Below are 26,806 nucleotides of genomic sequence, written 5' to 3' on the forward strand. Positions count from 1 at the left end.
CAACCCACTCCAGTATTCTTGCCTGGAAAATTCCATAGACAGAGGAGCCTGGCAGGCTACAGTCCATGGGGTCACAAAGAGTTGGACAAGACTCAGCATGCACAAGCATGAGCAAAGAGAGGCAAATTCCTTGCTGACTTCTCTACATGCAAATATATACAGCCAAAAATGAGTTCATACCACACTTAGTGCTTTGGAACCTTTCTGGGCCTCAGCTTCCTCTTCTCTAAAATGGGCTCATTGGGTTGTTTTGGTTACTAAGTTCATTATTACATGTAAAATTCCTAATAAGCATTCAATAAATAAAACACAACTTATTACACAACAATACAGGACTCCATTGAGGACATGCTACATGCCAGACACTGTTCATAAAAGTTTCACATCTGTTAATTCAATAAATGAGTCCATGAGTAGTGCCTCAACAAAAGCCAAGGTCAAGGTCATGGATAATAAGTAACAGTAATGCTCAAATTTTTCTATAACTTTAGACTTTAGTCTCTACATGCTTTGCTATGTCTACAAAAGTTGTGCTAATTTTATCATGTTCTTCTCTGGCCAAGGTTAAACTAAGCTTCCCTCTGCCCAGAGAAGGCCTCAGAAGAGCACAAATATTCATGTAAACTGTAAAGGGGTCAGTATTAGGAATAGCTGAACATTCTAGTAACAGGAAATTTGGGTTTCGAGCAGCTTTGATTCAATCCTGACTCTGGGCCTGGCTGTTTGGTATTAAAGAATAAGTGTCTCTAGGAATCAGCGAACTGAAATGGACTGGAATGGGTGAATTTAACTCAGATGACCATTATATCTACTACTGTGGGCAGGAATCCCTTAGAAGAAATGGAGTAGCCATCATGGTCAACAAAGAGTCTGAAATGCAGTACTTGGATGCAATCTCAAAAATGACAGAATGATCTCTGTTCGTTTCCAAGGCAAACCATTCAATATCACAGTAATCCAGGTCTATGCCCCAACCAGTAATGCTGAAGAAGCTGAACGGTTCTATGAAGACCTACAAGACCTTGTAGAACTAACACCCAAAAAAGATGTCCTTTTCATTAGAGGGAACTGGAATGCAAAAGTAGGAAGTCAAGAAACACCTGGAGTAACAGGCAAATTTGGCCTTGGAATACGGAATGAAGCAGGGAAAAGACTAATAGAGTTTTGCCAAGAAAATGCTCTGGTCATAGCAAACACCCTCTTGCAACAACACAAGAGAAGACTCTACACATGAACATCACCAGATGGTCAACACTGAAATCAGATTGATTATATTCTTTGCAGCCAAAGATGGAGAAGCTATATACAGTCAACAAAAACAAGACCAGGAGCTGACTGTGGCTCAGATCATGAACTCCTGATTACCAAATTCAGACTTAAATTGAAGAAAGTAGGGAAAACCATTAGACCATTCAGGTATGACCTAAATCAAATCCCTTATGATTATACAGTGGAAGTGAGAAATAGATTTAAGGGTCTAGATCTGATAATGAGAGTGCCTGATGAACTATGGAATGAGGTTCATGACATTGTACAGGAGACAGGGATCAAGACTATCCCCATGGAAAAGAAATGCAAAAAAGCAAAATGGCTGTCTGGGGAGGCCTTAAAAATAGCTGTGAAAAGAAGAGAAGCGAAAAGCAAAGGAGAAAAGGAAAGATACAAGCATCTGAATGCAGAGTTCCAAAGAATATCAAGAAGAGATAAGAAAGCATTCCTCAGCAATAAATGCAAAGAAATAGAGGAAAACAACAGAATGGGAAAGACTAGAGATCTCTTCAAGAAAATTAGAGATACCAAGGGAATATTTCATGCAAAGACGGGCTGGATAAAGGACAGAAATGGTGTGGACCTAACAGAAGCAGAAGATATCAAGAAGAGGTGGCAAGAATACACAGAAGAACTGTACAAAAAAGATCTTCATGACCCAGATAATCACGATGGTGTGATTACCGACCTAGAGCCAGACATCCTGGAATGTGAAGTCAAGTGGGCCTTAGAAAGCATCACTACAAACAAAGCTAGTGGAGGTGATGGAATTCCAGTTGAGCTATTTCAAACCCTGAAAGATGATGCTGTGAAAGTGCTGCACTCAATATGCCAGCAAATTTGGAAAACTCAGCAGTGGCCACAGGACTGGAAAAGGTCAGTTTTCATTCCAATCCCAAAGAAAGGCAATGTCAAAGAATGCTCAAACTACCGCACAATTGCACTCATCTCACATGCTAGTAAAGTAATGCTCAAAATTCTCCAAGCCAGGCTTCAGCAATATGTGAACCGTGAACTTCCAGATGTTCAAGCTGGTTTTAGAAAAGGCAGAGGAACCAGAGATCAAATTGCCAACATCCGCTGGATCATCGAAAAAGCAAGAGAGTTCCAGAAAAGCATCTATTTCTGCTTTATTGACTATGCCAAAGCTTCTGACTGTGTGGATCACAATAAACTGTGGGAAATTCTGAAAGAGATGGGAATACCAGACCACCTGATCTGCCTCTTGAGAAACCTATATCCAGGTCAGGAAGCAACAGTTAGAACTGGACATGGAACAACAGACTGGTTCCAAATAGGAAAAGGAGTACTTCAAGGCTGTATATTGTCACCCTGCTTATTTAACTTATATGCAGAATACATCATGAGAAATGCTGGACTGGAAGAAACACCAGCTGGAATCAAGATTGCCGGGAGAAATGTCAATAACCTCAGATGTGCAGATGACACCACCCTTATGGCAGAAAGTGAAGAGGAACTAAAAAGCCTCTTGATGAAAGTGAGAGTGGAGAGTGAAAAGTTGGCTTAAAGCTCAACATTCAGAAAATGAAGATCATGGCATCCGGTCCCATCACTTCATGGGAAATAGATGGGGAAACAGTGGAAACAGTGTGACTTTATTTTTCTGGGCTCCAAAATCACTGCAGATGGTGACTGCAGCCATGAAATTAAAAGACGCTTACTCCTTGGAAGGAAAGTTATGACCAACCTAGATAGCATATTCAAAAGCAGAGACATTCCTTTGCCAACAAAGGTCCGTCTAGTCAAGGCTATGGTTTTTCCTGTGATCATGTATGGATGTGAGAGTTGGACTGTGAAGAAGGCTGAGCACCGAAGAATTGATGCTTTTGAACTGTGGTGTTGGAGAAGACTCTTGAGAGTCCCTTGGACTGCAAGGAGATCCAGCCAGTCCATTCTGAAGGAGATCAGCCCTGGGATTTCTTTGGAGGGAATGATGCTGAAGCTGAAACTCCAGTACCTTGGCCACCTCATGTGAAGAGTTGACTCATTGGAAAAGACTCTGCTGCTGGGAGGGATTGGGGGCAGGAGGAAAAGGACGACAGAGGATGAGATGGCTGGATGGCATCACTGACTCGATGGACATGAGTCTGAGTGAATTCTGGGAGTTGGTGATGGACAGGGAGGCCTGGCGTGCTGCGATTCATGGGGTGGCAAAGAGTCGGACACAACTGAGTGACTGAACTGAACTGAACTGAATGCATACATGTAAATGTATGGTTGAGTCCCTTGGCTGTTCAGCTGAAACTATCACAACAGTGTTAACTGGCCATACCCCAACACAAAATAAAAAGTTTGAAAAAAAAAAGAATAAGTGTCTCTAAATGTCATTTTCTCATCTGTAAGATAGGGTATTTTCCACTCTGTCTTAGAAGGCTGCTGACAAAGGTTCGTTGGAGAATGCTGATGATAGCATCTTGTAGGATAACATAGAAGTCTACACAAACAGAAGCTGCTTATTTAGATCTTGCAACAAAGCAGAGTTCTAGGTAAATAAAAAGGCATTTCCAGATCTTCCATATCGCTTTCTAACTACTTCTTCAGCAAGGAGCCCCGTGTCTTGGCAGTGTGACCCACCTTCTTTGGTGTCAAAGCTGGATTGCATCATGTGCTGCCTACACATCACCTTCTCCTCCCATCAAATTGACTCTAGGAGTCATGGCATTGGCCTGAGACAAACTGTGGAATGAGAAGAAGCTGATGTCCTTGCCAGATCCCTCTTTCTATATTTCTTTTCTCCTTTTTCAGTATCCTCTTCAGATAGGGCTGTGATGAACTCCAGATACCAATAATCACATCCAGTCACCTCAGTTCAGTTCAGTTCAGTCGCTCAGTCGTGTCTGACTCTTTGCCACCCCATGAATCGAAGCACGCCAGGCTTCCCTGTCCATCACCAACTCCCAGAGTTCACTCAGACTCACGTCCATTGAGTCAGTGATGCCATCCAGCCATCTCATCCTCTGTCGTCCTTTTCCTCCTGCCCCCAATCCCTCCCAGCAGCAGAGTCTTTTCCAATGAGTCAACTCTTCACATGAGGTGGCCAAGGTACTGGAGTTTCAGCTTTAGCATCATTCTTTCCAAAGAAATCCCAGGGCTGATCTCCTTCAGAATGGACTGGTTGGATCTCCTTGCAGTCCAAGGGACTCTCAAAGGGTCTTCTCCAACACCACAATTCAAAAGCATCAATTCTTCGGCACTCAGCCTTCTTCACAGTCCAACTCTCACATCCATACATGATCACAGGAAAAAACCATAGCCTTGACTAGACGGACCTTTGTTGGCAAAGGAATGTCTCTGCTTTTGAATATGCTATCTAGGTTGGTCATAACTTTCCTTCCAAGGAGTAAGCGTCTTTTAATTTCATGGCTGCAGTCACCATCTGCAGTGATTTTGGAGCCCCCCCCCCCAAAAAAGCCTGACCATTATTATAATAAATCAATAACATTTTTTAAGTACTTATTGGGTATCAAACAATGAAAAGAGCTCTTTATAAACGTAATCAAATTTGTCACTCCCAACAACCAATGAGATAGATGGCTTTATTATTTCCATTTCACAGACCTGGAAACTGAGGTTTAGTAAGGTTAAGTAACTGGCCCAGATCCCACAACTAGAAAGTAAGAGTCATGAAGCTAATTCAGTGTCTGATCCACAGCTGTGTCTCAGTAAATATTTATAGAATGAATGTGAAAGTCGCTCAGTCGTGTCCAACTCTTTGTGACCCCATGGACTATACAATCCATGGAATGCTCCAGGCCAAAATACTGGAATGGTTAGCCTTTCCCTTCTCCAGGGAATCTTCCCAACCCAGGGATGGAACGCAGGTCTCTCACATTGAAGGCAGATTCTCTACCAGCTGAGCCACAAGGGAAGCCCATAGAATGAATGTGTCACTATTAATCAAAGATGGTCATGGGACGCTACTAAATTGCAAGTTACTATTCTATTTGTAGGACATTTGACTCTAAAGCTTGCGCTTGCAACTACTTGTCAGCTATCTGTCATTCTCCTATATATTCCTCATTTATTATTATTCCTTTGACCCTAGAAAGCCCCCGAGCACATGCTAGATATGAAATCTACCCCCACATACAAAGTATGCAGACAAGTGAAGTTAGTTTAACTTTCCATTTATTTAAAACGATACTTTTTCTACCCACCACTCACCTCTCTTGTTCCCTCTCTTGTCCTTAAAAAAGAAGTCATTACGTCATTGTATTTTCTCACCTAAGAAAGTCTTTTTAAGTACCAGCCACTCTCATCTCAACACCCTAGGACCCTCGGAGCACCAGAAAGAGGTGTGGTGAGGAAAGAGAATTTATCAAAGTGAAGAATCAATGCCTGTCGAGCTCATTAGCACCCAGGCACAGAAAAGGAAACTGCTATTTTTATCAAGTGCACCTACATTTAAATGAATTCCAGAGTGATTTGATAAAGAAAAAGGGTTTCTTTGGAAATAAGTTTTCCTTTTAATAAGGACTGGTTATATTATTTGCCCGTTCTAGCCTGCTTTTTATCCCCAGATATGTAACATGTAAGTCTTGACACTTGTTCCCGTATCAAATCTCCATCTCAGCCATTTGTCCATTTGGGTTCTAGCCCAAGCATAGGCCTGAGTGGAGGCATGTGAAGCCTTGGTGGGTGAGTGGAGTGCCACCTCTGCGACCAGGAGCTAGGGCTTCACCCCTTCCTTGGGATTCCCCAGCTGGGTTTTGATCACTCAGCAATGGTTTTCAAACTGTATGATTCTTTTACCGAAGACTGCTTCATGGTTCAATGTGTGAGCTGGCCTTCAGTATTTAATTCTATCTGTTGTTTTCTCACTCACAACTTTGCCATCCTTTTATGGATACTCCAATTTGCTTCCCTGATCTGGCTGGGCATTATGCTCTTCCTCAACCTTATTTTTGTCTCAAACTCAGGAGTCACAGCTTCCCAGAGTCTCAGTACTGACATCTTGTATTTAGAGCAGCTGAGACTATGGTGGCTCAGACCGTAAAGAATCTGCTTGCAATGTGGGAGACCCAGGTTCGATCCCTGGATCAGGAAGATCCCCTGGAAAAGGGAATGGCAACCCACTCCAATGTTCTTGCCTGGAGAATTCCTTGGACAGAGGAGCCTAGTGGGCTATAGTTCATGGGGTTGCAAAGAGTCAGACACAACTGAGTAACTAACACACATGTAGAGCAGCAGTCTCCAACCTTTTTGGCACCAGTGACTGGTTTTGTGGAAGACAATTTTTCCACAGACTTGGGGATGAGGGGATGGTTTCAGAATAATTCAAGTGCATTACATTTATTGTGCACTATATTTCTGCTATTATTACATCAGCTCCATCTCAGATCATCAGGCATTAGGTTGGGGATCCCTGATTTAAAGGGTTAGCTCCCATTATTAACACATCCCAGGTGACACGAATGGTAAAGAACCTGCCTGCCAACACAGGAGACATAGGTTTGATCCCTGGGTCAGGAAGATTCCCTGGAGAAAGGAATGGCTACCCACTCCAGTATCCTTGGCTGGGGAATCCTGTGGACTGAGGAGCCGGACAGACTACAGACCATAGGGTCACAAAGAGTCAGACACAACTTCAGTGACTGAACACACACACATACTGATTGTTCTCAATAAGAGACAAAAATGAGCCTTAACTTTTTCCTTCACCTCCCCCCCCCCCGCCAAAACAAATTTGAAGAGATTTTCTGCATCTTCCTGTCTTGTAAGTTAGTTTTGCCTGAATCTCAGAAATATCTGCTTCTTAAATTTTCTCATTAGCTACCAATATCTACTAACATTTTCATATTCATCTTTTGAAAATTTGGCAAAATGTAGCAACAAACGTTTGGAGAAAGCAATGGCACCCCACTCTAGTACCCTTCCCTGGAAAATCCCACGGACGGGGGAGCCTGGTAGGCTGCAGTCCATGGGGTTGCGAAGAGTCGGACACGACTGAGCGACTTCACTTTCACTTTTCACTTTCATGCATTGGAGAAGGAAATGGCAACCCACTCCAGTGTTCTTGTCTGGAGAATCCCAGGGACGGGGGAGCCTGGTGGGCTGCCATCTATGAGGTCGCAGAGAGTCGGACATGACTGAAGTGACTTAGCAGCAGCAGCAGCAGCAAATGTTAAATGCCTGCTCTGTAATCCAGTTATCCTGAAGAAGCAATCTAGGAAGTGTGTGTAAATTTACCCCACTATTGTGTAAGACAGAGACAACTGGTAACAAGCTAAATGTCCAAAACTAGGGAATTGTCCAAGTAAATTGTGGTTCCACCGTATTACAAAACATGTATCCACTAATCAAAAGCTTGTTTCCACTATTTGATATGTGAAAAATATTGGCTATCTATTTCTAAGTGGAAAAAAGCCTACAAAACAGTATGGACCCTGTGATGTTACCTCTAGGAACTCCATATCCAAGATCTTATGTGCACCCATCTCTCTAGCTACTGAACAGAAGTCTTATACCAAAGGACAAATGATGATTCTCTTTGAGTAACAAAATGTCTTTGTTGTGCTTCTCTCTGCCCTGAATTTGTTTTATTTTGGCAATTAGAGGAAATAAGTGCAGAGTGTTTTTTAAAAGAGAAAGTGCTGCTTTTTATTTCTTCTCTCATCTCTGGAATCAAGGAAAATAGATAAGAGGAAGAAACCATGTCAGACCTGGCTGCCTTGCCAGGATTCTCACTTCACTTTCTCTGGTTTGCAGTCCAAGGTCCAGAAAAATTCAGTTCTAACTTTCCTGAATGAATTGTAGTTCCCAGGAGACCAAGGCAATGTCCTTCCCTAAAGACTAGCCTGCCACATTTCCCTGAAACTTCTTTAAAAATATAGGAAGCCACTTTCTAAGAATATATTCATTTCCCTCCTATCATTTCTAGATCTCTCTCTTGACAAGTTAAAGCTTAACATTTGACTAGTCAACATTTGACTGTATCAGATTACAAGGCAGAGAAAAGGGCTCTGTCCTACCATATTAAAACTAACTGTAGTTTTGGACAAACCACGAAAACTGAAGTTCTACGATTTTGTTCCTTTAAGGAGAAACAAGTACCACCTGTTCTGTACTCTGCCCACTCCTAGACAGGGCTGCAAAGACCAAATAAGACAATACACAAGGAAGAAGTGAGAAAACGTATCTACTCAAATGTTTATTCTCACTATCATGATTGTATCATGGTCATTAGTATCACTATTACAGTTCTTATAACTGAAGAAAATCAGTCGCTGATCTTAAAATTTGAATTTAGTTTTTGGAAAAGGAGAAACAATATCTCCATGCCCAGCTCACCAAGTTACCTTTGGCCTATAGCATCATTTGAGGTTATATTATTATATATTTTAATAAAAGAAAAGACTTGACTTTATGTTTTCAGATGCATATAGTCTGTTTGCTTCTCTGGAGGAAGGGCCTGGAACTCTAGTGTTCATGCTCTTTTCCATTGTGCTTGGATATCTCTCACCTCTGATTTTTTTTCTTATAAAGCAAGACCAGCCCCAAGCTGCTTCCTTTGGTTTTCTCTGACATGTCTTCTGTATCCTTAGTGCCTAGCTCAGAGCTGAACATGTATAAACACTACATTTAGCTTACATGTGCAAAAATAATAATTTTCTGAGTACCTTTTATTTTTAAAGATTTTTTATGTGGACCATCTTCAAGATTTTTACTGAATTTGCCACAACATTGCTTCTGTTTTGTTTTTGTTTTGGCTGTGAGGCATGTGGGATCCCAGCTCCCCAACATTGGAAGGTGAAATCTTAACCACTGGACCACAAGGGAAGTCCCTGAGTGCCTGGCTTCAGGCAAAGCAAAGTGATGGGAAAAAATGGGGCAGAAAGAGAAGCTTCTACACAGAACTGGGAAATACTAGCTAATGAGCATGCAGCACTGGTCATCTATCCATGGGCTCCTGGAAGAAACAGAGAAAAATCTGCAGAGAAGCTGCAGTTAGGATGGGTGAGGGTCAGGGGTCTTCTTCTAGCTAGGGAAGCCTGAGTTCCATCTGTGAATGCCCCCTGCCCCTCCCCCCGCCCCCCCCCCGCCCCGCCCCCGCCACACACACATACACTACCAGGGGTCTGGAAGAAATGTTCAAGAAGATGGTTTCTCAGAGTAAGGGGTGTGAAGTTGCCCAAAGTGTTCCCAGAGATAGACACACACGCATGTGCATAACTGGGGGTCAAGGCCATGAGTCTGTGACCTTGAGTTATCCTCTGACCAGGACTAAGCTCAGGAATATGGTGCCTAGAAGCTGGATGGGCTATGTGCTAAACCAAGACAATGGTTCATGGTTCTCCAACACCGTTGCCAACTCATGGTTCCCATGACCTGTGGTTGGAGAAACTGGACTAGGAATCAGAGGAGCTCTGACATTGCCAGCCACTGCTAGCGACCTTTGTCCACCCAGGATGTCTTTTCCTGACAATTTGATGAGCTACGTCTTAATCGCACCCTGCCTCAACGTCTTTCTAACCTGGAGCTCTTTATTTAGGTTTTCTCTCTGGATCTAAGTTGTCTCTACAAAATGAAGGAGTGAACGGAAAGACCTTTCCCATCCCACCTCAAGGTCCTGTAAATCTATATTTTTATTTATTTATCCAATCAGTAGACATGTATGAAGTCTTGCTCTATCTGTACCAGCAGAAACAAAGGTGACTATGATGTGGTAACACCTTGGAAAACATCACAGTCTCACGTTGCACTGAGACATACCAAGAAAAGAACATTCTTCTTGGGGAGGAGAAACGTCCCACTGAAAAATGTACTGAGAGCAAAGTAACAGACCAATGTGTCAGGTTTCTCGAGACCTCATCCTGCAGAGCTTTCTTAATGGCAAGGTCAAGAAGTGTTAAATCTTGGCTTCAAGGTCGCATTGCATGGGCTGAAGTCTAAACATAGCTGTGGACTAGCTATATGCCCTAGGAAATTGACTTAACATCTACATATTTTGGTTTCCTCATCTGAAAAATGGATGTACTCATACTTAGCACTCTTCTTACAGGGCCGTTGTGAGGGTTAAGGGGGAAATGTTTAATACGTCTTTGCTATTATTGAGATCAGAATTTCATAATAAAAAACCTTCAGAATTTAAAAATTATATTTAAGAAAATTAAAAATATGAAAGGAAGAAAGTATAAAATTATGCAAAAAAAAGAAGTTTTTTGGAGAAAGCAATCATTTGCAAAAAGCTTGGCCCCGACCTGGAGACAGGTACAACAGACAAAGTTCCCCAGATTAAGCGTCTCAGAGGTATCAAAATTCACCAATTCTATATTTAGGTGCCCATATGTTCCTGCTGGTCAGAGTTGCCCACAAATACAGACGTTTCAGTGAACAGAACAGCAATTTTCAAAAAGATTTCCCTTTTAGGAGAGAGATGCTACAAGCTTAATCGGTTCTAAGTGATTCTGAAATATTGTATCAATTTACAGCAGAAAGGTCATCCTGGTGAATAAACATGAGGATTCTGTTCAGTGTCTAGGATTTAGCAGACTAACTCCCACTAATGTTAATGGGGCCATGCTGCCAAATCCCCAACCTTCACCCTGGATATTTGCTCCAATCCGTTACTGTTGAGATTGAAATGTGTTTTCCAAATCAAGGCTGATCCTGAGATGGAATTTCTGCATGGTCAGAAAGGGACAGTGTGGCTGATGCCTGGGGACCTAAGTGTACTCAAAATGATGGCATGAAGGGGCTTTGTTGAAAGGTGTTTCTTCACATTTTTTCCCAGTTTAGTGCAGATTTCTTTGCCGAATATACCACGTGGTCCACTCTCCTCACCTTCCAAACTCACTTCCCACCACTTCTCTCTGTGAACTCCAAACAAAACAGCAATCTCCCAGTTCTCCACTATGTCCCAGTGGGCTGGTGTTCAGTCGTGTCTGACTCTTTGTGGCCCCATTGACTGTAGCCTACCAGGCTCCTCTGTCCATGGAATTTTCCAGCCAAGAATACTGGAGTGGGTTGCCATTTCCTACTTCAGGGTATCTTCCCAACCCAGGGATAGAACCCTTGTCTCTTTTCTCTCCTGCCTGGCAGGCAGGGTCTTTACCACTAGCACCACTTGAGAGATAAATGGTTATGTTGGTCCATACCTCTTTTATTCTTCAAGGAGACCCAACTCAATACCAGTTTGTTGGTGATGTTTTCTGTAGCTTCCCACCTTCAACAAACACACACACTGGAGCGATGGCTTCCTTCTTAGATCTCAGAAAACTTTGAGCTTTGAACATGACACTTCATGTTCTTTATGAACTTGATTTGTTCCCCTCAGATAGACTGTAGGACCTGTGAGGGCAGGGAGGGCATCACACCTATCTGTAAATTTTCTTTAATACCTAATCCAAGCCCTTGCATACCATCAGCATTCAAGAAAGCACTGAATTGAATTGAATGAATTTCTATTGCTTGATGTTTGGAGGGACTGAGACTTTCAAGGAAGGGACTGGGGACTGGGGAGCTGGGGTGTAGTTATAGATGATAGGTCCTTTATTTTTTAAGTTAGATAGACTTATCTAACTTAAAGAGCATCCTAGTCTTTGGAGTCAGAGAGAACTGGCCCACTCCTCAGAACTGGGTTTGCCCCAGCTGCTGCTGCTGCTGCTGCTGCTAAGTCGCTTCAGTCGTGTCTGACTCCGTGAGACCCCAGAGATGGCAGCCCATGAGGCTCCCCTGTCCCTGGGATTCTCCAGGCAAGAACACTGGAGTGGGGTGCCATTGCTTTCTCCAATGCATGAAAGTGAAAAGTGAAAGTGAAGTCGTTCAGTCATGTCCGACTTTTAGCGACCCCATGGACTGCAGCCTACCAGGCTCCTCCGTTCATGGGATTTTCCAGGCAAGAGTACTGGAGTGGGTTGCCATTGCCTTCTCCAGCCCCAGATGCTAGAGACTTAGAATACTGGTCTGGGTGAACCAAGGATCTGATTCACAACAGCAAATGCTGCATAGATATTTGGTACCAGTATCCTCTTAGACAAGGATCTATATAGTCAAAGCAATGGTTTTTCCAGTAGTCATGTAAAGATGGGAGAGTTGGACCATAAAGAAGGCAGAGCATCAAAGAATTGATGCTTTCAAACTGTGGTGCTGGAAAAGACTCTTAAGAGTCCCTTGGACTGCAAGGAGATCAAACCAGTCAATCCTAGGAAATCAATCCTGAATATTCATTTGAAGGACTGATGCTGAAGCTGAAGCTCCAATACTTTGGCCACCTGATGCAAAGAGCTGATTCATTGGCAAAGACCCTGATGCTGGGAAAGAGTGAGGGCAGGAGGAGAAGGGAGCCGTAAAGGATGAGATGGTTGAGTGGCATCACCAACTCAGTGGACATAAGTTTGAGCAAACTCCAGGAGATAGTGAAAGACAAGGAAGCCTGGCATGGTTCAGTCTATGTGATCATAGAGTCAGAGACAACCTAGCGACTGAACAACAACAAAAATCCTCTCAGAGGCCTCTATTTTTTCTTTTTTTCGTATTTTAAATTAAATTAAATTTATTTATTTTGGCCATGGCGCACACCATGTGGGATCTTAATTCCCCAACCAGGGATCAAACCCATGTCCCCTGCAGAAAAAGCGTGGAGTCCTAGCCACAACCAGGGAATTCCCAGAGGCCTCTATATTTATACACTGTCCTTGCTTACAGCCCCAGGACCCTAAGATGACAAGAGCCACTAAACACATTTTAGCCACAATATTCATTTAGGCTGTGTTCCATCAGGTCTGTTTGAGCTAAAGTACATTATAACCTGGTGTATAATATGCCCTAAATGAACATAAGCTTTGAGTAGTCACAAAGCTGGCTTGCCATGCCTGATTGAGTCTCAGAGCCCTGGCTTGGATGGGATGGATAATTTTCTGTTCACCTGCTCTGACTTTAACTGTTTCAGTGAAACCGCAGGAGGTCTGGGAAGTATCCAAAACAAAGGACAGTCTGTGCTCACTGCTTTATCACTTCCCACTCACTCACCAAGTTTAGTGGATGGTTTGGAAGCTTTAATTAGCTTCAATTTAGCGTTTTAGTCTAACGGAATGCTTACTATAAGTTGAATACTCAGAACAGACCTTCTTCCTTGAGATTCCACCTCCTTGAACTTTATGAAACCACTTTGCAACTTGCCCTGTCAGCCCTTAAACTGGGCCTCTCCTCTTCCATTCACTCCAGGCTCTATCCTTGGTTAGCCTCTCTTACCACCAAGGCCACTGTTTCTACTCTTAAAGCCCTGAGAATTGCTGTTAGTCCTCTACTTAGAGCTTCTCATCACTAACTTTTCACATGACATAAGCAAGGGCAGCACTGAGAACCTCACACTTCTCTTCTCCCCCTTTCCTAACTTCTCCAAATATCTGATTCTCGTTATTTTATGCTAATGTATGTCTCTGATGTCGTGGCCCTCCATCCTGACTACACATTCAATCCCCTAGAAATAGGGAAAGAAATGCCCAGGCTACAGCATCAGAGATTCTAAGTTAGGTTGTCTGGAGGGCAAAGACATATGTATTTTTAAAAATATTATTTTCCCATTATTGAGTGATAAGTCGCTTCAGTCATGTCCAACTCTTCGAGACACTTGCACTGTAGCCCGCCAGGCTACTTTGTCCATGGCATTCTCTAGGCAAGAATACTGGAGTGGGTTGCCATGCGCTCCTCCAGGGAATCTTCCTGACCCAGGGATTGAACCCACATCTCTTATGTCTCCTTCATTGGCAGGCAGGTTCTTTACCACTAGTGCCACCTGATTATTACTGACATAAATTTTTATCTCTGTCTGACAGCAGTTCATAGCCCTTCTCAAGAGCTGAGACTTAGGTGTCATTATCTCCAGGGTTCCAGGCCCTGGAGCAAGAGCTCAATGATTGTTGATTGTCTTAAGTAAAGCAGCCACACAACTTGGTTTGCTTAAGGACAGATCCAATTTACACTCACAGGTCTGGTGTTCCATTCAATTAGATATCCTGCCCCTTCTATTCTCAAAGATAACCCATTTTGTACAGTAAATTATGTAACCACTCCCAAGCAAAAGGGTACCTAAAGGTTTGAAAATATTTAGTATTATGGGCTAAACTGTGTCCCTTGCATCAAAATGCTACTGTATTTAAAGACAGGGTCTTTTGAGAAGTGATTATGTTAAAAGGAGGCCATTAGGGTCGGCCCTAATTCAATGTGACTTATGTCCTCATAAGAAGAGCAGATTAAGACACAAGAGAGACACTAAGAATGCACATGTACAGAGGGGTGACCACGTGAGGACACAGAGAGAAGGTGACCATCTGCAAAACCAGGAAAAGCCGCAAAAGAAACTAATCCTGCCAGCACCTTGATCTTGGACTTGCAGATTGCAGAGTGGTGAGAAGACAAATTCCTCTTGTTCAAGCCCCCCCATTCGTGATATTTTGTTACAGCAGCCCAAGTAGATGAATACACCTTGTAAAATACAAAGTAAGTAAAACCAACATAAATATTGATTTCCTAAATATTACAGTTCTCCAAGATGAACAGTTACATCATTTTCCAAGAAACTCCATGTCCCAATTATAGATCTTTCAGTTTTCTCAACCATATAATAAAGAGTTTGACTTAATGTCTCTGTAAGGTGCTTTTAGCTTCCATACACTGAGTCTGTAAGGCTGTTGCCAGATGGAACACTGAGCATCCATCTCTCTTGTAGTAGATGTAGCGATGATGATAAATGCCACATATGGTTACAATGGCTAAGGCACAGTTCCCATCCTCAAGGACCCACACACTGATCTAGAAACATCTCACCTCCAAGCAGTAAGCGGCAGAGAGACTTTTATGGAGGCTCACCACAGGCACACTAAGCCAGCCTGGAGGAGAGTTTAGAATAGGTTCCTGTGCGAGAATTTTTAGGGAGTGAAGAGGAACACACTTAGTGAAAGAAGGTGGTGAGACAGGTATTCACTGCAGAAGAAACAGCATTAAAAAAAAAAAAAAAAAAAGAAGAAGGAGGAAAGAAAAGCAGAGGTGAAAGAGAAACCATGTTCTTTCTGGTACTTTATTTTCTACACCCTTGATTTTGAATCCAGTCTTTTTCCTCTGCTCTCAGAGGTCAGTAAGTACAGCTGTTATCCCTTATACTTTTTAACCCTTTAAATATTTGAGGACTTAAAAATGACAAATTCTGTACTTCAGGCTTTCCTTTCCCCAGGCTAAGTAACTTCAGTCTCTCCAGGCTATTCTTCAAACTTTTAGACTCAGTTTATGCCTTAGCACCCACCCCCCACCCCCACCAACATGCGCACACACACACATACACACATTATGCACACGCAGGCCAAAAGGGCCTGTGGTTCACTAGTGAGTGAGTGAAAGTCACTCAGTCATGTCCGACTCTTTGCAATCCCATGGACTATACAGTCCATGGAATTCTCCAGGCCAGAATACTGGACTGGGTAGCTGTTCCTTTCTCCAGGGGATCTTCCCAATCCAGGGATTGAACCCAGGTCTCCCACATCGAAAGCAGATTTTTTACCTGCTTAGCTATGAGGGAAGCCCAAGAATACTGGAGTGGGTAGTTTATCCCTTCTTCAGTGGATCTTCTCAACCCAAGAATCGAACAAGGGTCTCCTGCATTGCAGGCAGACTCTTTACCAACTGAGCTATCAGGGAAGCCCTGTGGTTCACTATAGGGCTCTTAAATTTATAAGAAGAGATTGGTTCTGTCCTCTCAAAAATACAGATTAAGATCATACCCATCACATAGCTATGTGAACCATCAAATCATCAGTGTATTTCCTTCATTAAATAGAAAGCGAAAGAATCAGACTGACACTCATCAGTAAATCTGAGGAATGACTCTATAAGCCTAGTGGAAGGCATGTTCCCTTCTCTACTACCAACAAGTGAATTAATCTTGAATTTGCAGGTGTTTGGAAACATCACAGAGCTCCACTGATACGGGATGCATTTCTACCCGGAAACACTATCGTTCTCCCAATCTCACATTGTGGCATAAATACAACAGCCCTTGTTTTCCACACAGCTTCCTACTTCTTTCACACCCAAGCATATGCTAAGAGCTCTCAAGCAACACTCTTCCTCCATCTCTGGGAGGCATCTTAAAACATTTTTAGCTCACCAAACACAAAACAGAGGAGGATCTGTTTCTTTACTCAAGAATAATCCTTTTCAACTGCCTATTTATACTGCAGATGGAAACCTATAGATTGAAATAAACAGATTTTCATTCTAAAATTGGCATCCACACTGTCATAGTTAAAGGATGCAACAATCGTGTTTGAAAAGCAATCATCCAAGAAATTTCACGTTGCTTTGCAATATTCAGATGAAGGGCGTATTGGAATTAGAAGGTGAATAGCATTTAAGAGCTGAGGAAGAGCATTAGTTTACGGAACTAAGGGGACCATTAACGTAGACAGAAAATGCCAAACACGAACAGATATGTGTATATCTATAACTGAATCACTTTGCTGTATACCTGAAACTATCACAAACACTGTTTATCAACTATTCTGCAATATAAAATAAAAAGGTGTTTTAAAAAAAAAAAAAACTAAAAAAGAAAGAAAATGCCAAATATGCTAGTAAAATGTGTTGCTAAAAAGTAATATCTTAGGACACATAAGCAAAGGATTAATCTCTTTTGGAATAACCCAGTAAGAAGTGCTTGATTAAAAGTCTATAATTGTGCTTTATGATACAGTAGCAACTAACCCTATATGGTTATTTAAATTAATTAAAATTAAATAAAATTAGAATTTCAGTTATTCAATTGTCCTAGCCACATTTTAAGAGCTCAATAGTCATTGTCATATTAAGCAGCAAAGACAACAGAAGTTTCTGTCACTACACCAAGTTGTATTGAACAATGCTGGTCTAGAAGGTTCTGTTTGACTACTGGATTAGCATCATTTAAACATCAGGTCTCAAATAGATGAGCACAGGGAGCATGGCCTGCTGCCAAATGTGACAGCTGAGAGCAGGAAAGTATGGTAAAATGGGAAAAATAATTCCACTCCTGGAATAAACTAATATGTTGCAGCATTGACATTTTATTACAAGAAATATCCTTAGACAAGCAGAGAAATCTTGGACTAAAATGGAAAGGAGTTAGTAAACACCACTATTTGAATACCTCATCACAGTCTTCTAAACTTTCACAAAATATACCAGTCTTGTCTCATCTGTTAGTGACTAGACATTATCAGTCATCCCCCAAGTACTATTCAACCATCCATCACTTCCTGCCCTTACAGTTCCGATTTTTAAATATGTGACAAAACATTTTTGAACATATATTTAAATAAATAGAATCCAAATCAAAACATAAAATTGCAGACTCTTCCCATTAAAAAAAAAAGGCAAGAACTTTATTTTAAACATATCCTCAGTTGTGTATTACATCACGTCTGTTACCTAAACCAAAAATCATAATGATAATGCAAAGGAAACGGAGGGCTTCATAAAAGCACATTTATCCAAATATTACTCTTGGCCAATGCTTTAACTATATAAACAGTGGATATGAAAGGTACAGTATGGCACTTAAATAAATAAGAGCAAAGAGAAGGAAACATATTCACAGTCCAAAGCAACAGGTTTTTGAACCTTTGGTATATGTATATGTCTCAAATAAGTATCCGTAAACGCATGTTAGCCAATAGTGTTTAGTTTCAGGTTTCTTAAGCCAGTGATTGCATGTGTTTCAAAAATAACTGATAAAATTATAAATCAGGATTGACATGGACTGATTAAGGTCTCTGGTGTGAGCACACAGGTAAATTCAAACCATGGCAAAATGAAGTGCAGCTGTGTTGCACAACAAAACTATATAAGAAAATGAATTAAATACACCAGTTAGAGATTCTGTGGCTTGGGTAGACACCCTTGATATTAACAAGAACAACAAAATTGTTTTTAATGTCCAAAGTCCACAATCTGGAAGGCAGAAATATCCCAAAGCTCATAACCACATGCCTAACAGTGCAATGACCATCCCATAGGACTGTTATAGTTGCATATTGCAATCCCGTCCCTCCCACCCAACCCCTGCCCCTAATAAACAGCACCAGTGCAGTTTGAGTTAGAAAACTGGAAATATTGAGACATTCCTAAGGTTTTCATAATGACTAAGGGCCAATCAGGTGGGGCTATGATGCAAACCTATGCCATGGCCATTCTCTGAAAAGCACCCCACAGAATTCCCTCTAGCTTGCAGATAAACCATATTAGGTTTACTGTAAGGCCAGATTGAGGAGAAAGCTGGCATGCTGTCCTGGGTTGAGGGAGAGGGGCATGCTGATGGGGGAGGTACATGAAGGATACCCCAAGGATGTTTGTCCTGCAGCCCAGGAGGAAGGGATGTGTTGAGCTGGTCACAAATTTTGTACCAGTAAAATAGTTGACTCATGCCATTCACCAGAATACAGAGCTTAGCAGAGCTAAGTCCTACTTGGTAGCTGTTCAAATCCACTATGGGATCAAACTGGACCACAAAAGAAAAGGGCCCAAAGGAGTCCAACTCATCAGTCTCATCACTTTGTCCAGTTGTCTCTGGAACCAGTGGTGTGATGTGGTAACGGTTCTATTTTCTCTCCTCTCCAACTGATGCAAGATCTTCTCTTAACCAGCCTCATTCTATATCTCAATGATGACAGTCACAAAAATGAGGGCCGATAGAGCCACCCTCCATAGTCATCTGCCTTGGGGCTACTTGTCATCCCCTAGGCCTTCCCAAAACCTGCCCTTTCACACATAGGCAGAGTCACTGGACTGAGTCCTGCCAAAATTGGGAACACTGACCCGGGGCAGGTCCTTGTTGCGGATCTCATAGACTGACTTTCTCTTGGCCTGGGCTCCTCGCACAGCCAGCTTGATCTTGCGCCATCCTAGGTGGTTGAGTTCAGCCAGGTTGAGCACAACACAGATGCCACTCACCGCAAACATGAACACTAGAAAAACAGTCTTCTCAGTAGGCCGGGACACATAACATTCCACCTCCTTGATACAGGGGTAGCGGTCACATTCGTACAACCCCGGGACACTGAAGCCATAGAGAAAGTATTGGCCCACCAGAAACCCAATCTCCAGGGCATTTCGGAATACCACTTGGATAATGTAGAAGCGGGAGATGCCTTCCTGCCTTCGGAGCTTGGATCGAGAAGCAGTGCGCAACCCTGATGGGTGTGGGGTCAGCTCCTTCACCTCTAAACAATCTGGCTCTGTCTCCTTGCTCGTGTTCTCTGTGTTCTGCAGCACTCCATTAACAATGGCATTTTGCAACTTCTTATCTTCTCGTTTGCCACCACCACTGCCTCCACCCCCAGTTCCTCCAGGACCCCCCATGGACTCAGGAGGATCTCTGTCCAGAGCCAGGAAGACAGTAGAGTAGCGGCGTTCTCGTTGCTTGGCAGACTGGTGCACAGAGTAAGTGATGAAGCAGAGACTGGGGGTACATACCATTATGATCTGGAAGACCCAGTAACGTATGTGGGAGATGGGGAAGGCGCGGTCATAGCAGGCCTGGTTACAGCCGGGCTGCAGTGTGTTGCATACAAACATGGTCTGCTCATCATCGTACACCGTCTCCCCCACAATGGCCACAATGAGAATCCGGAAGATCACCACCACAGTCAAGAGGATCCTGAGCAGGGGAAAATGGAGGGAGAGAGGTTCTCAAGGGTTAAGTCACTGACTCAATAGAAAAGCCCTATTGCTCAGTTCCCAGCTGTGTCCTTGACTGGGGAGCTATCCATCCAGCGTGGTCCTGAACTGGGAATTCAGCAAACCTTTTGGTCTCTTCCCCTTCTGCTGGGTGTTAGTAGTCTGGGAACACTTCATACTACAGGGATCTTAAGCATGTGTATTTCCATACACTGGACGTGCTGTATTTGCAACAGATGGAATGTAGAGAGACACAAAATATAACTTCCCTCTGGATATGGCAAATGCACATGGAATAGCTGAATACAGCAAATACAAAGTCTACACACAGAGTATGTATATGTAAGTACTCCAACTGGATATTTAGTTTATCCTCAATATGAATACTGAACTTAAGCTTTACATAAACAGTTATAATTATATATACACATATATACACGAATATATATAGTATATATAGAGACAAAATGTATCAACTGGGCGTGTAGGTTTCTGACACTGTAGGTCTTAACAGGCAAATCAGTTTAGCTTGTTAAATATTTGTTGGGGAAAGATATATCTGCTCCGAAGAGCAAATCCATCTCCCCGTTTGCCCTTCTCTGTCCAAATACAATCCTGCCTTCTTTGTAGATTCTATTTAGGGAACTGGATAAAGATTGGCTCTGACTCCAGAGAGTGGGGGTACCACGACTGAGCCAATAACTCCTTTGCTAATGGAAGAAAAGTGAATCCCCTGGTGGTGCTTCATAGGGAAGGGATGGATTCCTGATGAGGAGCAGCTGGAGGAGGGGGGCCTCACTGGGCGTCAGGCAATCCCTCAATGCTGGGAACACAGGCGCATGGACCAAGGATGATGGGAAGGAGACAGAGGATGGTCTGAGGGCTGCTGGGGCTCGGTCTGGACGTTAGAAAGGACTCCCGGGAGCCGCCCGACGGGGCCCGCTGATGGCCGGCTCGTCGCCCTTACCTCCCGATCATAGTGGAGTGCTGCTGCACCGCGGCTTCCAGCAGCCTCTCCAAGATGGTCCATTCCCCCATCTCTGTGCATCCGGAGGCAGCAGACAAAGACGGGGCAGCACCGGGCACGTTCCCGCTTCGGGCCCCTCCCCGGGCCGCACCTCCCGACTGGGAGCGAAATGCCCCCCAATTAAAGAATCAAACAAAATTTTTAAAAATCCAAGATCCCCCTCTCCCTTTTATTGTACTTAAAACAGGGAAAATGGGGAAGGAAACCCAAGCGCGTCCAACTGATGGGCAGCTGGCGCGATCCGGAGAGCGGGCACGAACCTCGGGCGCCGTCCGGGGGTCAGGTCTGGAGCCGGGGGATGGCCGGGCGAGGGGCGGGGCGGAGCGGTGGTGGCCGCGTGCAGGTCCGCGAGCTCTCGCCCGCCCGAGCGAGGTGTTTGAGCGCCACTCACTCCCGGGGGTTAGGGGCCGAGGAAAGGTCCGGGCACCAATCCCCGCGCCTGGCACTTCAGCGGGCACCGGGCGCTCCCGCGCTGCCGCCTGCGAAGCCGGGGCGGAGCGCGCGGAGCCGGTTGCAGGGCTCGGGAATCCGCGGCCGCCGCCTCTAATCCGGCCTTAAGTAGTCTCCGCCTGCGTCACGCCAGGTCGGCGGAGGGGAGCCGAGCGCTGCGTGCGGCTGTCGCTGCGCGCCGGAGCCCGAGGGGCAGGGGACGCGCGCAGGGGGAGAAGGGGCCAGAGTCTTGGGGGCCCGGTGGGGAATGGGGCGACTTCGAAAGGAAGGATCGCTGCGCCCCTCAAGGCTTCTCGGGGCGCCCAGGTAACCTCACCTGACCGCCAGCCCGGGGCAGGAGGAGGGGGAACCGGGAGCCGACGCGTGGGTGAGTGGGGAGGGGTGTTGAGTAGGGAGTTATCCTCTCTCCCTGCATCCCTCACCTTTTGCTTTTCGTGTTTGGTGATGCAACTGAAATTCCCTCTCTAAATGAAGATGCTGGTTGGGGGAAGGAAAGCGGGGGCAACAATAGGACGTTTTTCAGTCTCTCGTAAGAGAGGACTGCGTGACTTAAGAGTGAGTCCGCGGTCGGTGCCATCGTGAATCGGATACAGGAATGAGGAAGGCTCGATGCGTGTCCATTTAGGCTGAAGCTTAAATGTAGGAGTGAAGCTGTCTCTGAGGATGGGGGTTTGATCATCCTCAAATGCTCAAAGTCTTTGTGCAAGACTACCAAATAGGTGCCTAGTTTGAGCGAATGGATGGCCATGGTTAAAGGACTCGCTTCCCCAGCGCAAACCCAGACGTTCTGCTATTCTGTATCTATCTTTTATTTATTTGAAGGAGTGGGTACTTCTCGGGTAAACTGTGAGCTAATCGGATCATAAGGAAGCTCAGTATTCAACTAGCTAGAAGAGCCACTCACAGTCTTACTCCACCATCACTTTTGTTTTCCAACCTTGACTTTCTATACTGTCAACCAGCAGCTCCTGGTTTCTGTTTTTAAATTTACATATTGCTGACAGTTCTCTCTGGAGCAACTGCTTAATTGGTAGCTAGAAAATTAAGACAATCACACTGATACTAATTAGCTCAGGGGTCAGTATTAGGAGGGGCTTCCCAGGTGGCTTAGGGGTAAAGAATCTGCCTTGCCTGCCAATGCAGATGTCGCGGGAGATGTGAGTTCAGTCTGGGGAGGAGGAAATGGCAACCTACTCCAGTATTTCTTACCTGGAGAATTTCACAGACAGAGGAGACTGATGGGCTACAATCGATGGGGTCACAAAGAGTCCGACAGGACTGAGTGACTGAGCATGCCTGCACAGAACTAGGTATTAGGAGACATAGAAGTTGAGACTCTCTTATATATATGTACAAAAAGCACAGTAAGTGGTTGTCACCCTTTTAAAAAACACAGCTGTGAAAGAGCTGCTAGCTCCCTTCTAGACAGGTAACGCAGCCTTAATTATCCACAGGGATCATCGCACATATTATTATGTATGTATTATGTAAGCTACATCATGATGAGCCTTCAGTTTGTGACCATACAAGTTAGTTGGCTAGTTGGTGGCGCAGAGACTGGGAAGAATTGGGTACAGGGCATGGGCTTGAGTCTACTCACAGTGCACCTCTACATCAAATGACATTTAAAGGCACAACCTAAGCTTCAATGAGAGAGGAATCAGTGAGATCTCTCCTAGACTTGACACCTTTAGACCAAGGAAGTTGGTTTTCACTGCAAAGAAGGAAAGAGTCCACTGAAAATGGAGAAGGTTGTAGGTTGAAAATGGAACATTAAGACTGCGGCAAATGCTCCTTGTTTCCTGCAGGGTAGAGAAGAGGTACAAAGATGGGAGTGGTTGGATAGCCTATTACCTAATCTGCCTCCAGATGGAATGGTGATCCCCCAACTCAGACTTCGTGTGTTTGCTCCGACTTCCATCTGCTCCCTTTGGCTCTAACTCCCTGTAGTTCCTCCTTCCCTAGCAGATTCTTTGGAGTGAAGGGTCTCAGACAAGGAGTGAATGAATTAGAAAGTCCCTAAGGAAATCTGTTTCACGTATTTAAATGTCCCCAAAATAGGCTGCATGATGTTCTATACATGTGGCTTTCCCAAACCCTTTAAGATGGTGAGCCTAAGGATATAGATCACAGGAGAGACATTTCAAACGTTCTCACAGTGCAGTTTTGAAATTCTGGGCTATGACTAAATTGTTTATCATTTAATTAACTTTTAAAATTACACTAACATGACATATAGATTTAACACATGAGCACATGTGTATACATGTGTAAACACACAGAAACACCTATATACAGAATCTGTATTTTTAAAAGACTCATTTATTAGATTCAGTAGTCTTCTTTTAGATAAAAACCTTATTCTCCCCACTACACCTTGAAAAAATGAACTCTTTATTTTTAAAAATCATTTATAAGTTGTGTTACATTACTATGCTATGTTTCCTTTTTTTAACCTTTAAACATTTTTTTGACATATAGTTGATATACAATATATACATTACAGGTATACAATATAATGATTCACAATTTTTAAAGATTATACTTCCTTTATAGTTACTATATAGACTACATTGCTCATGTTGTACAGTATATCTTTATAATTTATTTTATATCTAATAGTTTGTACCTCTTAATCTCCTGTCCCACATTGCCTCTCCCCATTTCCCCACTGCCTATTGGTAACCACTGACTTGTTCTCTGTATCTGTGAATCTGTCTCTTTTTACATTATATTCACTAGTCTGTTGTATTTTTTAGATTCCACATGTAAGTGATATCACATAGCAGCGGTCTCCAACCTTTTTGGCACCAGGGAGCAGTTTTGTGGAAGACAGTTTTTCCACAGACAGAGTGGAGTGGGGGAGGTTGGTTTCAGGATGATTCAAGTGCATTCCATTTACTGTGTACTTTATTTATATTATTATTACATCAGCTCCACCTCAGGTCATCAGGCATTAGATACCAGGGGTTAGGGACCCCTGTCATACAGTATATCTTTCTCTGATTTATTTCACTTAGCATAAAGTCCCCCAAGTGTATCTCTATCAATGCAAATAACATTTCATTCTTTTTTTATGTATTTTTTTGAGCCCAATACTCTTAATTAATAAATTCTCCTGGTTGTGCTGCAATTATATGAAAAGCTTCTGTGTAGAGCTGGGAATCTGTTTCCTCAGTACATTGTCTCAAACAACTGGATTCTGACTCAATTCCCGCCTGATTGAAGATCCCCATTTAAGACAACTGGGAAGTTCTTTAATTCTTATTTAAAACTCATTCTACTCTATTAAAATAATAGTTTTGCATGAAAAAAAAAAGAACTTGAAGAATAAACTTTGGTGTATCTTAACCCATCTAAGGATACTCAATACAAATACAGATGCTGGAGTCCTCTCCCAGATCTGCTAAATTAAAATCTTATAGAAATGAGGTTTAGGTACCTGCATTTTTATCAAGTTCTCACCAATAGCTCTGATAGATGTTAAAACTGATCCAAAGATTAGGTACCTAAAGTCATGCAAGACTTAAGGAAAAAGCTATGAATAAAGTGCTATTTAAGGGTCCTAGAGAGGAGGAACAAATAATTTCAAAAGATGAGAAAAGGTGACTTTTAAGAAAGGAAGAAGAAATTAAACATGGTTTGGGTCATGGGGACATAGCCACCTGAAAGCATCTAAAGTAAAATCATACCTGGATTGTTGGCTTTCTGAAGCTAGGTCTTTCCAAGCAGAAATGTCCCTTGGTAGACGAGGCAAAGACTCTCCATGTCTAGTGGGAAAAAAACTGTAAAGACACATAGCAAATGGCCTAGTTAAATATTCTAATACAGGGTGGAAATGAAGAGTTACTAAGAATAATCCAATTTTCTACATGGATATATCTGGATTTGTTCTTATCTTTATATATGCTTAGAATTTTATTCTATTTCTTCTAGTTTTTTACAAATATAATTGACATACAGTTCTATATAAATTTAAGGTGTAGAGCATAATGATTTGACTTTACATACATCATGAAATAGTTTTCACAAGTTTAGATGTAGTTTAGATTTAGTTCACATCTCATATAGATACAAAATAAAGGAAATAGAAACAATTTATTCCTGGTGATGAGAACTCTTAGGATTTACTCTCTTAAACAACTTTCATATGTTACATACAGCAGTGTTAATAAAATTGATCAGGTACATTCTATCCCCAGTACTTTTATCTTACAATTGGAGGTCTGTAGCTTTGAGCACCTTCATCCAGATTCATTCTCTTTTCAACCTCAGATTCCCAGGCATAGTAGCTTAGTAGCTTAGCTTAGTAGCTTCAAATACTTGGTAAATGAAACCCCCTAGGAACTTTGTAAGGTGTAAGAATGATAGTGAATCCACTGATCTGTCCTCTCCTGGATCATAAATTCTTGGAGAGCAGAGGGCATGCATTATACCTCACAGCACTTTCCATAGTGTTGTGGAAACTAGCATTATGGAAACTTAAAGTTTGTTAGAGGAGTAGGGTAGCTATTCTGGCTCTCTATTACCATCAACCCGGGAAAGCTGCATGTTCTTTGAACAGAGGCAGATCCTGGCTCCTGCACAACTATAGATTACATTCAAATCAAGAAAAGAAAGAAGTTCCCTTTGTTCAGTGAAAATCCCACACACTTAGGGCAGCCAGACCCCTCACTAAAAAGCTTTCTTGCTGACCACTAGTCCCCTGCTCTCACCTTTGTGCTGCTTTTACTCAGTGTGATCCCAACACCCACTGAACTAACCCGGAAAATGCTGCTGAGTGTGCAAGATTTGGGCTTCAGCATCAGAGAGGCAGCCTCAGAAAGCTGATCTCAGCTCTGGATACACAGCCTCTGGGAAGCGCCAGCATCTGTAGCCTCCGGGATTTGTGAGGGACTGCATTCGGTTTGGGATTGGTCTCTATGTTAAAGTCCTCCACATTTCATTCACAAACAGCTAGGATTAACTGAGCTTTATCTCCCCCAGTGGCCTACATACATCTGTTTACTAATGAAGCCATCAAATTTGTCTTCTGACAGAACAAACCCAAACTGTCTTGTGAGACTTGAAAGAACATAAGTGGCAGGTGAAACAGACTCTTTATGCCGCAAAGTGATTTTTCTCGTCTTTTGTGTGTGTTTCCTTCCCTCTGTTTAAGCCCTGGCTTATATGTTTAGGGAAACACCTTTTGGATTTTATTGTCCAGGCAAAGTAATAGAAAATCATATTCCATACAGAAGTAGAACTGTCCAATCCACCAATCATAAGTAACCCTAAATATGGTAGCTTACTGTGTACCTTAGGATTCCCCTGAGCCTGTTACCATGGAAACTATTCTGCAATGTCACAGACACAAACGCCAAGTTATGTTTTAGCCTCAAGAGATTGTATATC

At 42.9% G+C, this 26,806-nt stretch overlaps 1 protein-coding gene across 1 annotated transcript; it reads right to left on the reverse strand.

Moving 5' to 3' along the window:
* Positions 1-17,304: 17,304 nt before the first annotated feature.
* On the reverse strand, positions 17,305-21,461 carry GJD2 (gap junction protein delta 2). The gene is made up of 2 exons (XM_027553473.1): positions 20,903-21,461; positions 17,305-19,915 (listed from the first exon to the last, which is right to left on the reverse strand). Exons 1-2 carry the CDS (start codon positions 20,971-20,973, stop codon positions 19,021-19,023), a joined length of 966 nt encoding a protein of 321 aa, XP_027409274.1. The 5' UTR covers positions 20,974-21,461; the 3' UTR covers positions 17,305-19,020.
* Positions 21,462-26,806: the final 5,345 nt, after the last annotated feature.

This window comes from Bos indicus x Bos taurus, chromosome 10, assembly GCF_003369695.1.
Source record: "Bos indicus x Bos taurus breed Angus x Brahman F1 hybrid chromosome 10, Bos_hybrid_MaternalHap_v2.0, whole genome shotgun sequence".
In the NCBI taxonomy this organism is placed as follows: Eukaryota; Metazoa; Chordata; class Mammalia; order Artiodactyla; family Bovidae; genus Bos; species Bos indicus x Bos taurus.